Source organism: Rissa tridactyla, chromosome 1 (genome assembly GCF_028500815.1).
Source record: "Rissa tridactyla isolate bRisTri1 chromosome 1, bRisTri1.patW.cur.20221130, whole genome shotgun sequence".
Classification (NCBI taxonomy): domain Eukaryota; kingdom Metazoa; phylum Chordata; class Aves; order Charadriiformes; family Laridae; genus Rissa; species Rissa tridactyla.
Genome location: NC_071466.1, coordinates 172,033,127 through 172,046,614, shown reverse-complemented (window position 1 = coordinate 172,046,614; position 13,488 = coordinate 172,033,127). Strand labels below are relative to the sequence as shown.

General features: G+C 34.3%; 1 protein-coding gene across 4 annotated transcripts in view; it reads right to left on the bottom strand.

Moving 5' to 3' along the window:
• The window catches only part of LOC128907809 (centrosomal protein of 290 kDa-like), a 53,577-nt gene that overhangs the window by 5,235 nt on the left and 34,854 nt on the right, over window positions 1-13,488 (bottom strand). For 2 of the 4 annotated variants that reach the window (XM_054197121.1, XM_054197135.1), the window contains 16 exons: window positions 12,836-13,102; window positions 12,272-12,379; window positions 11,501-11,700; window positions 10,615-10,828; window positions 10,283-10,420; window positions 9,951-10,172; window positions 9,259-9,375; window positions 8,121-8,266; window positions 7,054-7,209; window positions 6,338-6,461; window positions 5,117-5,767; window positions 3,998-4,132; window positions 3,641-3,727; window positions 1,769-1,933; window positions 1,318-1,440; window positions 822-985 (listed from right to left, as the gene is read on the bottom strand). In XM_054197121.1, coding sequence (XP_054053096.1) covers window positions 822-985; window positions 1,318-1,440; window positions 1,769-1,933; window positions 3,641-3,727; window positions 3,998-4,132; window positions 5,117-5,767; window positions 6,338-6,461; window positions 7,054-7,209; window positions 8,121-8,266; window positions 9,259-9,375; window positions 9,951-10,172; window positions 10,283-10,420; window positions 10,615-10,828; window positions 11,501-11,700; window positions 12,272-12,379; window positions 12,836-13,102 — 3,017 coding nt within the window. The remainder of the gene's footprint in view (window positions 1-821; window positions 986-1,317; window positions 1,441-1,768; window positions 1,934-3,640; window positions 3,728-3,997; window positions 4,133-5,116; window positions 5,768-6,337; window positions 6,462-7,053; window positions 7,210-8,120; window positions 8,267-9,258; window positions 9,376-9,950; window positions 10,173-10,282; window positions 10,421-10,614; window positions 10,829-11,500; window positions 11,701-12,271; window positions 12,380-12,835; window positions 13,103-13,488) is intronic. The other 2 variants (XM_054197143.1, XM_054197128.1) reach the window with 2 other exon arrangements.

The following is a 13,488-nucleotide window of genomic DNA, read 5'->3' as shown; positions in this document are numbered from 1 at the left end:
ACATATGATGGAATAAACTTTGCTCCATGTTGAGTGATGCAAGCGATACTTGAATTTTAAAACTGATAGGTAGCTTTCAGATAACTTATTGGTAAAGAGTTGTAGATATTTACTATTATTACCAAACCAAAAATGATTTTGGATATTGATTTCAAAGTCTGAGTTTTATCTAAAAATCTAGGAAACGGCAATTCCCACACTTCACTTTATATGTTGGAAAAGATAGCCCAGCACTAGTGTCCGAGTTTTTCTCCCTTACACATCCCAAGAAGTACAGAAATCCCAGTGGGTTTTCTAACACAATCTCTGCGTATTCACGTGGTTAAAGATAGATTCAAATGCAGCCAAGCTGGAAAATGCAGGTTGCTGGCTTCCAGGTTTTTAGATTGTTATCAGTCTGCTTGCTAAGGTACTGAAATACTTTCTATGTTCAGCAAAAATGCTGACATTATTCCACAAAGCACAAACACAATACATTTAAGCAGCAAGGAACACAAAATACTTCCATTACCAGAACTATACAAAAGGCTAGAGCTGATCAGAAGAAGGGAGGTAAGTAACTGGGTACTGTACAGAAGCAGCTAACAAGGCCAGTAATTAAGGACACTGGACCTCTGCTGGGTTCATATCAGAGACCTTTATACTGATTCTACATACTAGCATAGAATAAAACAAAAAATATGGATAATAGAAAACTATCTTCAAAAGAGGAGAGAAAAACTATTAAAATGAATGTCTAATTTGTTTGCTAACATTTAAAGAGGATTTAAGACTGAATTAACACTTAGGTTTATCTTCCTTACTTCATTCTCAATTCCTACCTTGCTACAACAACAGACTTCCAGCTTTTGCTGTCAGCTCCGTCTAACTGGCTCTCAGCCAAATTTAGCCTCTTCACGGTTTCCTCCAGCTGTACAGTTAACTTCTCATTTAATATCTCCAAGTTATTCTTCGCTATTCGTAGCTTCTCTCCACTGTCAGCTTCCTATTGTTCAATAAAAGCAAAGGTTCATGGAATAGTTAACCTCACATGAAGCACAGCGTTATCTAAAATGATGCTGAGATAGGGTCTGTGCTGTATTAGATGAAAACAGTGCATCCAAGATCATTAGCACAACAACATCCCCAAATTCTGTCTTGGTGTGCTCCTTGGATGTCTCCTCTACACATGATTAAAAATTCTGTCATAGGAGTGCTTAGAAAAGCATCCATTCCATATGAACCATTTAAAACAAAACAAAACAAAACAAAACAAAACAGATACTTGGCACAACCAGTAACTAATGGAAATAAAGGGATGCATCGCAATGATCATACCTTTTTCAGTTCTTTACGCAGCCTCTCATTTTCAGCAATGACTTTTTCCATTCCTTTGGTTTTAGATTCATAATGCATACTCAGCTGGCCCCCCAAATGAAGTTTCATTTTCTCCATTTCAGCCTAAATATCAAACAGGTTGTTAAAACACATATTGATTGCTTAGTAGAAAATTTCAGGTTTCCATTTTTAAAGCACAGCATAGTTGCATCTAGCCAGCACAGTGAACATCAGATATTTAAATATATCCCTGAAGGTACAGAGTACCTTTACGTAAATCATGCAGTATATTATACTGAAGTGTTTTGGTTTTGTGTTCTACATGTTTCGTATTTGCTATTTTCAAAACACCTGTGCCAATCAATGTCAACAACAGGTTTGCTGCTCCATTTTCCTACTAACTTGCATATAAACTGCTATCTAAATATAGTTATTGGAGACAAATCAGTACCTTTAGCCTCTCGTTTTCCTGTTCAAGACTAAGTAATTTCTCATTAGAAACCACAGCTTGAGCTTTCTTCAGATCTTCATTTTCTCTTTGGACTCTCTCTACAACCTTTTTCATTAAACCAATTGTTTTTTCTAGTTCTGGGACTGTCTTTCCACTTCTGCCAGCCTATAGAGAAGGAAAAAAAAAAAAAGTTGAGAGGAAGTAAACAGTTCATCTTAACATTCTGAGATACTCCAAACCTTACTTTGTCGCTTATTTTCCCACTGCAATTTATAAAAAAGATGCTACATTTTGGTGTGACTTGAACCTTAAATTTCTTGCATACTTAGGTCCCTAAAATGTCTAGTGATATATTCACCCCCAAGGGCAACATATCAGCTCCTTCATTTTCTGCGTTACCCAAGAAAGCTGCAGTTAGTATCAAAACCTGCTGCGCTTTATCAACTAAACTGAAACATTATAAAAATCAATCAAAAGACTTGGTTTTTTTCGCTTTAATTGTAGAGCGAGATCCAACAGACCATGCAATTGCTTGAATGCTAATACTTTTTGATGGGAAAACAAAATATGAATGGCTAGGAGCTTGAGAGAGGAAAAGAGGCCCCTTTTTTAGCAACCATAATTCTGCTGGATTAAAGTGACAGAAAAACTACATTTTAAAGCATGGGTAAATCTTCTCCCTTTACCAAAGCACATATTCTCCTTACAGAGTGATAAATAAATAAATAAATATGGGGAAAAAAGTTTGTAATTTCTCCATTTTTCTTCTTTCACTATGTTCATTTATGAGGTAGAAAAGCTGTTAAAGGGTGTTCAAATGCATTTATTTTCTCATCATCTTTGTAGTGGCTGTTTTCCCCAGCAATAATAATTTAAAGATGCTGCTGTTTCTAGTTCTGGGCCCATAAGTACCAAGCCTCCTCTTCTTTCTGCAGAGGTAAGGAGCACAGTACAGTGAAAAATGCAGAAGATTTTACTCCCTGGAGCTCTACATAAGGCAATATAGTGATGAAGTTTTGGAAGTAAAAATGACTTATTCTTTCTTCTCTAAAAGAACCGGAGGGATTAGGAGGTTTGTGTTGGTACACAGCAGAGTTAAAGAAAAACCTCTGTCACATCTTGGTGCCTGAAAAGAGAGGAAGATTCAGAATTTCCTGCCTCCTCAGAACCTTTGTATGAAACAGTTTTATAAACGGAATTTCCTTATCCAAAAAGTACCACTGTTTAAGAGATAGGCAGATACACAAGCAGTCCATGCAAGGTACAAGTAAAAGAACAGGAAATGCAGAGTCTTTTCCAGGTATGCAGAACTCATTTTCCTTGTATAGAGAAAGAGCTATTGAAGGCACTTTATTAAGTCAGTTTTCTTTAAAAGGTTGCACAAATAGTTTGACAAGTTAGTGGCAAGAGTCACTTGCCAGTCACCAGCCCACAAAAGTCAGTGGGCACTGCTGAAGCCTTTTTTCCCCTGTAACTTCTGAAAAATTGCTCTATTAAAGTAGCTAACAGTAGCTAGGGTAAATTTTAATTGTGTTATCTTGCAACAAACAAACAAAAAACTTCACTAACAGTAACTTACACTTTCTAACATCTGCATCAAATCAAAATCCTATCTTTTAAATCATAAAGCTGTAACCATATTATGCATTTACATAAATACATGAATATAATTTTAATTGTTAGTGTAGCTCCAGTCCTTCTAATGGTCCTATTAACTGAATTTCATTAATTTATTATAGCATTTGGCAATAAAATAAACAAGTAAAACCAATTCCTTTTTGCTTTTAGTTGATTACAAATATTATAGCTTTAATAAAATACTGTATTTTGGGTTCATTTAATTATGATGAAAAATGCTGTTATAATCCTCACCCCTCTAATGCTGCCCAGCTTCCGTTCAACATCTGCTTTCTCTTTTTTGAGAAGTTCACACATTTCTTTCAAGTCACCTACTTGGTCCTAAAAAAGCAAAGTAATACGCACCTTATTTAGATTTCAAATTGAGGTGAACAGTAACAAAATTACAGTTGGTTTACTTTGAAAACCATAAAGAGAAAACAATTTCCCATCACAACGACATTTTTCATCATTTCTACCAGCATTCAACCTTCCCATCTTCCATAAAACCATGCAAAACTTACAGTATATATAGAAAAGATATCCATTTCTTCTTAAGCAATCCCCTAACCTGTGTCAGGGTAAAGGGCACTAAACATAAAAAGATGTTACCTTTAGTCTTGGCAAATCTCTATTGGCCTGTTCTAGCTGGAATCTTAGCTCAACGTTTTCAGATGACAATCTTAAATTTTCCTTTAAAACTTCTTGTTCTCTTCGATATTGATCATCTGATCCTATTCCTGATGTCTTAAGAAAACAGAGAGGAAAGAAATTATGAAGTGGTAATGCACTATTCATTATATCAATTGTAGCTGATAAAGAGCAACAGAGAATTAGTATTTTTCACAGAAATAAAATGGATGACAGTTGTATCACCAGTTTTGATCTAATCTGCTCTGATTTAACTCCTTCTCTTACATTTTCTAAACTTGCTTAACCTTTAGCAGAAGTATACAAATCAGTGTAAACTAGTAAAAATGTTATCAAGCCAAAATTAACTCTCAAACTAATGGTAGAAATAAATAACAAAGACTAAAAGACAAAAAAGGTACTAAGTGAAGTAAGCTGTGACACTGTACCTGTGAACAGCATCTAATTTTAAGGACATATTCTGATAATTTAAGGACAAATTCTGATAACTAGAGTATATAACTCTAGTTCTTACTCTCTTAGTTCCTACAATCTAAAGTCTTTATCCATAGAGGCTAGTAATTTCTATTACATTAAGAGTGCTTTGCATGCCTTATATTGCCTATTCCAGTCATAAGTATACGGTAAATTATTATGCCTGACTAGTAAAGAGTAAAACCTTTTGATGATATAATAATCAGCAGTTTTTACTTATGTAATTATGGAATTAACCGTACGATCCATCCATCACTAATAACGATAGAAATAAAGTAGCTGTTTCAGTAAAGCATATTTTTTCTTAGTGTAAGTAATAACACATCATGAGTCTCTTAAATAACAAAGGTCATCAATCAGCTGCATGTATATTATGATTCTGTGTAAACTTGCTGGATCAAAATTTTAGAATTGACAGTAGCCTACTTGTGAGCTGACATGCATGCCTATCATTAAAGTATAAGGTTTGCTTTATGGACCACTTGGTGATTACTTCAATATCCCTGCAGACCATGCATAGGAAACCACTGCATTATCAAGATCAACCCAGTCTATTTCTACATCATTCTACAGCAGAAATGCTAGAGGAGTGCTACAGTATCAAACCTCAGGCATTTCACAGAATTCTGGGGTTGTTTCATGCCTCTCTGTACCACTTCGGTAAGTTTCACGTTTATCCTCTGCAGTGTGTTGATTCATTTCATTATTCATATTTATTTTTTCTGCTTCATAGTCATTAGCTTGATTAGAAAGTTCCCCTGAATCAGACTGATTGCAGCTCATTCTGTCAGTAAAAGGCTCTTCTACACTTTCTTCTTCATCAACATTTGATTGCTGGAGTATTTCTTGCTTCCTCTCCTCTTCTTCAAACTCCTCATTGAGTTTTCCATTTTCAGGTTGGGTTATATTTTCTTCTTTTTCACTACAGTTCTCTTCATCAGCTTCAGCTATATTTTTGTTTTTCAAGCCTTCCCTAGAAGTATCTGCGGCCTTGCATTTCTCGCTGTCTTCAAGCTGCAGCTCAGGAGACACTTCTGTGCTTGCATCCACAGTAGCTTCATGGCCTTCATTATACATGATGCATGTTTGCATGCCTGCTTCCTCATCTATTTCACTGCCATCAGTGATGCTATGATTAGTCTGATGTTTGATTTCATCCCTATTTGAAAGAGATTTCTTTTGAAGGGAATTCAAATACTTTTGTTTACTGATACTGATAGGAACAGACTTTGTCAGTTCAGTTTGGTCACATGTACTCTGATTCAAGTTGAAGACAGAATGAAGCATGAAAGAAAAGCAGAAGACAGTAAAACAAAACAGGAAATAAAGAAACATGGAATGTTAAATCTATTTCTGAAAAGATTAAGATAACCGAATAATGCAATATTTGCAACATAATGAACCTTGTAAAAATCAAAACACAACAAAAACACCTAATGTAACTGAAATGCAGCTCAGTATTTCCCCAAACTCTGCATATCCCAAATTTTCAACCAATATGAAATATAAAAGTAGTCTCTCTATTGCAGACTCACATATTTAAAAATACATATTCCTTATTTCTCCACATATGCTAGGATGTTGAATATTTCAGTTTCTACCTTTAGAACACAGAAACTGTAAGTTTTGTTGGGTTTTTTTTGGGGGGGGATTGTTTTGTTGTGTTTTTTTTAAAAAACAACTAAAAGCCAAGTATTTCGTATCCTGTTCTAGAATAGTAGCATTTCTAATAAAGTCAGCTAAATGACACAGATTACCATGGATAACAAATACCTTTGTTAAGTAGGTGTGATTCCTCTAGGTAATATGGTTACATTATCAACTTACCGAGGGTCTAGAATATGTCTCTCTCGAACATTGTCTCTGCAATGCATGAAGCTTTTCCTGGAGGTATTGATTTTTTAAATATAATTCTTCTACAACAGAATCTCGTGGGATTGCTTGCTGTGTTCTACATCAAAAAATGAATCAAGCCAAAACAAAGAAATGGCTATTAAATGCAGAAAAACATCCGTTGACGTAAAACAAACATGAACTTCTGGATTACTAGACTGGGTTTTCTAATATTAGCTATTCTAAATCAATGTCAGCCATATACACTATTTCAACTAATCCCCATGAATCAGAAGTACTTACTTTGGCAAAAGGAATCTGCTCTTTTGAGATGTGTACAGCTTCTATTACTCAGGTACAGTGTCCACTGTGACAGTGGACATGCTGATTAAGAATACACTCCTTAACTGCAACTGAGTTCCAGTAACTTTCCCCAACTCTAAATTTTACTTGTAATTTTACAGAATAGGAGCCAATGTTTTTCATATTATTTAGCTTTTAAGAACAGTGAACCAATGCTGCATATTCTCTGAACATGCACAACTGTTCCCAAGCAGCTTTAAGTTTGCTTGTCACGATTTTTGAAACTCCTGTCTGTTTTTTTCCTTATTGACTCGGGTGGTCTAACAGAGACCATCAATCTCTTTCCACGGATTTTTTTCTCATTTAGACCTTTTAGTTTTTATAGATTCTTTTGAAATGCCTCTCACCTCATGTGAGCAACTTCATTTTCTAAATCTAGATTCCGTTTTCTTAGTTCTTCCAGTTCTTTTTCGGTCTCTGAGGCTCTTACTCCAACAACACGGTCAACAGTGACACCAGTAGTTTTCAGTTTCTTCTGTAGAACAATTTTCTCTTTTTCAGTCCTGCAACATCCAGTAAATTTGCATTTAAAACTTTATTTGCTAACTTGTTTTCTTTAGGAGAAAATATCTTCTGCCTTAAAGAATCCACATTTGCAATTTATTTGCTGACTGAACCACACCCCCTTTTCTGTTTAATAAGGTCACCTTACAGACAGCACAGCTTTACAAAAAAAAAAAAACAAAAAACGGAAAAAACAAAAACCCAAACCTGGAAAAACATTAAGTTTAAAATGAACATTAAGTCAGTATCATGCATGTCATAAACCACTTGCTGGTCTTGCCTGCGTTTTATGTGAAATTCATGCAAGACTTACTGAGAATAAATGCCATTTTGAAGCCGTTTCAAACCACAATCTACCAACAGCTACAATCACCATCACAGTTTCCTTTCTCTTCTGTATCTTTTATCAGTAAAACCCCACCATTACTGTACTGAAGTAAATGTAACATTTGCAGATGGTTTGCGCATGTGTTTTTTTTTTAAAGGCTTCTATCACACAATCCTAGAACGGTCAGTACTGCAGTAGCAACTTCGTGTAACAGTAGCACCGCATCCAGCCCTAGCAATCTTATTAAATAGTGGTGAGAAACAGCCTGTCTTCATAAAGCTGTTATTTGTTTCATGGGACTAAGAGAATGCTATATACAAGAAGCATAATAAAGAACTTAAATCAGTTTTATTCAGAGACAACTTATTCTAGTAAAGGTTGTTGGCTTCTACAAGGGAAAGGATACTAGAGGAGTAGTCTGTTGGTTGAAAATTAGCTAATCCTTTTAATCTCAATAGCAATGTCAAATTCTAGACATCAATCTTATAAACATAACAAACTGTTATAATTATTACACGGCAAACATATCTGGACTTCCCTTATGTCCTCATTTTGTATCTGAATCTATTAAAACCAACTCACTTGGTATAAATTTCCTTCAATGTATTCAGTTGTTTGGCTAAAGCATCTGCTTCTTTTTCCTTTTCCCTTAGTTTGCTCCGCAATCCTTCCATTTTGATTTGCCATTTTTTACCTTCTTCCCATCTTATTATTTCCTCTTTGGAGGTCTGTGAAGCACATAAACAATTTATGTATTTCTTTTTGATTTTTTTTTTCTTAAAGCAAAATAAGCAAACATGTTAGAAAACCAAGAATGATGTATTTTTCATCTATCAATTTAAAACATGATGCCATAGCAGTTGTATAAAAATAGCAGGCTCAGATGGATACCTTAAGTATGCTGTAGTGGCTGGTGTATAAAGCTCATGAAGTTTCATGCTATTAACAAATTCTTCCTTAACTTTTAATATTAATTTTACAAAAAAAGGAGTGACACATTTTATGAAATTAGAGATGCTAATGCAATGTAGCCTTTTACTTTGAATTACACATTAGTAAAGACAGATTAAAGAAAAAGAAGTATTTTTCTAGGTCAATTTACAGCAGATGTGTCTTCTGCAGCTCACCAGGAGTTTATATGCCCCTGCTGCACAGCTGTACAATTAGTCATTGTAGTTTATTTTTTCCTATGATAAATGGAATCTCTACTTAAAGTTACAATTCCCTAACTATAAATTATTAATCAGTTAAAATCTGTATCTATATGGTCACAAATGGCTACTGAAAAATCACAGCCAATATTCCTATAAGTATTCTTCACTACTGTGAAGAATAATCACTCATACAGACATCACTCCTTTTCGGATTCCCACTTTTGCTCCAAAGTACTTCACGTTTTAATCACTGCATTGATTTTGCAAATGCAAATGTGACAGCACTTATGTAATCAATTTCACTGCTACCTATAAAATCTTAGTTTTCTCAGATTTGTATTGGATCTTTAATTCTACAAAAAGGGCAGGAAAGATTAACCTATCAGTAGGAAGCAGCAAGAGCAGTAACAAAGAGCATGGAGAACATGAAGAAGCTATATTCATGAAACCGCTTTTCTTCTGATCAAGGTTGGTGGTTGGTTTTTTTTAGAGGCGACAGGGAGAGCTGAAGTGCCAACACCTAGGCTGATGATGCCTTTCAAAGCCATGCTCTAAATATCACATACCTTGTCTTCTCTTACACCCTTTTGTTCTGTTTCTTCACATTTTTTCTCAAGTTCACTTTCCAACTTCTTAATTTTTTTCTGAAGTGCATCTACCAGATTTTGCTCATCAGCTTTGCTCTGAAAAATTACAAACTTTCACAAACTTGAAGTTTAATGACCACTACCTAAGTATTTTTCTCCACTCCAAAAATAAGGATTCAATTCAAATTGGTAGAATATAGCTTACAAACCAAATGACCTATTGAAAATTACCTTTAAATTATTAAAGTATTGGAAGGTAACTTTGCATTCTAAACTGAATGATGAGCAAATAGGTGACTAAGAAAAAAATAAAATAGACAATTCTACTCTAAATCCTTAACTTTTTTTCTGAAAGGGGAAATAAGGACAGCCAGGAAGATCATAAAATTCCACTTTTCAAAGAAGCTTTAAAAGTGGTGATTCAATTCCTCAGACTCTTTCAAAATTATTTCAAATAGCAAGTATTTTTCAGTCTCTTCCTTTAATTTGAGGCATGCTTCCAACAGCAAAAGCTAATAGCTCATACTGACGAGCTGACAAGCAAACATAAATTTTTAAATTATGTGTAAGTCTCAATGCCTGCCAAAAGTACTTAATCTTCTCCCCCAAACCCAGTACATCTATGCAGAAACTTGACCGAGATCAAATACGTTTTTAAAAGTCACTTCTACCTGAATGCTACTGCTTAGCCTCTTAATCCGTTTCTTCAGTTCTTCATTTTCTTTTTCCATTTCATTTTTTTCTCTCAGCATTTTAGCAAATGTTTTTTGTTTTCTCTGGAGTTCTTGGTTCAGCTCATCCCTTTCATCAGTCAAAGAACTTTCCCTGGTTTTACTTATTTTAAGGTTATCTGTAAGTTTTGTAATCTGATTATTTAATTCCTCTATCTGTGTCTAGAAGAAAACAAACGAACAAAACAGCAAACCCCCAAAATCAGGACTATCAACAATACAGCAATGCAATACAATGATATTGCAATATACACTATATATATAGTACTCACCATAAGCCCCTTTGTTTGTCTGTCAACAATCTCCTGGACATTCATATATGCCTCTTTTTGTGATGCAGCAGAAATAATCTGCTGTTCAGCATTAGCAGTCATTTCTGCTCGGAGCTCCAGAAGTGCTTTACTCAAAGCCTGAAAATAATAAATTCAAGTTATTTTAAGAAGCTGCTAACATAAACAATACAAAAGAAGAAAAGGCAATTACATTTTACTATGTTATATTGTGAAATTACATTCTACCTCCTCCTGTACTATACATAAAACTCTTAAGTATTAAACAACATTAAACATTTATACAACATAGAGATTAATTTTCATTGACTAACTTTCTGCTGCTTCTCTTTTATAGCTAACTGGCTCTTCAGCTCTTCCACCAGGTTTTTCAGTGTTGCTGTGGGTGCTCTATTGTTTTTTTCTCTTTGGATCTCTAGTTCAGTTTTTACATTTGCTAGTTCCTTCTCCGTCTGAGATAACATGTTCCTCAATTCATTTGCTTCATCTTTTAGTTTTTCAACATCAATTGTGTGCTTTTCCTGAAGCCTAATAAAAAATAAGCATTAATAGGGTACACGGCAATAATTAAGTTAGCAAACTCGAAATAAATAACATTATATATTTTATTATTGTTAAAGCAAATGACACATGGATTTGGAAACAGTAAAAACCCTGACTCAACAAAGAAGGCCTCCATTTAATACAAAAATTACTCAAGAAGATCAGCAAAATGAGATTAGAGTATTGTTCATTCTAATTCCTGGCCATAACAGATAAAGGAATCATCATACTTTTCTCCTTTTAGACTGGGGTTAAATTTTTGTGAGTTTAAACTTGTTAGGCAGGAAGCCCAAATGTATGTATCGGGAGAAAAAAACAAAACAAAAGACAAAACAGTAAGTATCAGAGTAGCTTAAAGACAATTCTCGTACCAAGACTCCTTGAATACTTTCTTTTTCACTGAATGGCACAAAGCTAAAAACTGCAAGGCATTTTTCCAAGCCACGTTTTTCAACACTAGCCCGAATGAAGTCCCAATGAAGGGATTAAAAGTAATAGACAATTACCAATCATAGTAACTTTTTTGAGTTAGTTTTTTCATCCAAATCTAAATTCAGCAAAAACACATTCAGTTTGATAGATCAGTCCTGTAGCAGCAATACGTAATTGACTTGATCCAACCCAGTTGTGACTTATGTTAACAGTCTAAAAACTTACTGGGCTCTGATAGTCTCAAACTCTTTGATTTTCATTGAAGTAATTTGTTTTTGTTTCTCCAAATCAGATGATGCTTTCTTTAATTTTCCAACAAGTGAAGCAAGAGAATTATCCTGTTCTGCTAGAGTTTGCTCCATTTCAGCTAAGCGGAAAAAATGGTTGTTGCTGGAAAGTGATAAAGAAGTCTTTTTCATTATCTCCTGCAAAACAGAACAAACACGTGATAAACATTTTAAGCTTTAAATCAAAGGTAAGCAATAGTGATGAATTTTAAACTTAATCCTTAATATAAACAAGCATTAATATCTAACATATTTGTTTACTGGGATGTGATTCTTAGTTCACAGAGAAAGCACTCACACTGGTTTGAAAAGAGCTTTGCGCATCTAATGATCCACAGAACAACCAGTTAAATACAGGTTTCACCTTATCATAAAGTGTCAAGAGAAAATTTGTATCAAAACGGGTTAGTTTAACATAACCACAGAATGAAAGAAAAGAGCAGAAAACAAAATATAACCTCTCTCTCCTGGAAGCCCCCATAAATGAGAATGTTTATATATACTGACACAATAACTTTGTTTTTTCACACGTGACTTCTAATCCATCTCTTGTGCACTCTCTCAAGAATAATGCAAGATTTTGCAATTCTTGCAAAATCATCCGTTTATCTTTACCGTCATCATTTATTACTTACTTTTGATTACAAAGTTGTTCTTTTGAGCAACAATTTTATAAATTCGGGAACAACTTCACTAATCAATAACTCACCAAAGCAGTCTCTTTGAATTTATTAAGGGAATTGTCAGTATGCAAATTTAGCTTCTGGTGTAGGACTTTAAGGTCTTCCTCATGCTTCTTTGCTATTTCCTCTTGCTCCTGTTAGTTCAAAATAAAAATATCACTCTACTGATGTACACTATTCCAGAAAGTCATGAAACTACAGTACCCTCATGTTGATTGCTCACTCATTGCTCACTATTGCTCCCCAAATTTTCCTCTAATTCTGGCCGTTTTTAAAATTCTAATATTCTATATTCTATTCTATAAATATTAAAGACACCTTCTCACAGCAAAATTTATTTTTTTTTCCTGTCACACTAATTGAATTCCTAGACAGACATCATATACATAACCTCTTGACTGACCAAACCTTCGATTTTGAGAAGTTAAAAAGTTCTACATGAACTTTCTACATAAAAAATTACTAATTGTCTCTGCTCTGTTACCTCTGAGGTCAGAAACTTTTAAAGATTTCACTAGCAATGAAATAAACACAGAATCAACTAAAACAACTTAAAAATGGAAGACATCTTGTGCAAAAAGTTTAAATACCTCTCTTGCTTTAGCAAGCAAGTGTTGGTATCTTTTTAACACTTCCTCCTTTTGATTTAATCTTGCTTGCATATTTGCAATGGTTTGATGAGCAATTTTTATGGCATGATGGTACTTTGGATCATCTTCTTGTTTGCCTAATTCAGCCATTATTTTCTCTCTTTCTGATGTTGCAGGTAATCGAAGTCTTAGCTCGTTTATAACTTTGTCTCTTGATAAAACATTTTGTTCAGCATTCCACAGAGCAGTTTCCTTTTCTTTTAATTTCTACAATAGAAGACAATTGTTGCATTTCCAGAATTCAAACACTGCAAAAAGATCTTACATTTTAAAAAATGTACCAGAAGGATTTGTCTAAATGAATTTATAAACACAAAACCTTTTGCACTCAGTTCTGGCTGTATGGGATTACTATTAGATGAAAAAAGTCCCAGAAAATCATTACCGTGTCTTTATGTATTATTTGCTTGGTATGAGACACTTATGCAACTCACTTTCTGCTACCAAGTTAAGGTGGTGGTGGTTTTCAAATTTCTTAAGAACCACAAAGTATCTTCTGTAAAAGAACTTCAATTTAGCAACCCAAGATAAAAGGATTTTGCTATGCTACGTGTTGAATTTAATGTACCACTTGCTGAATTTAACTAGATATA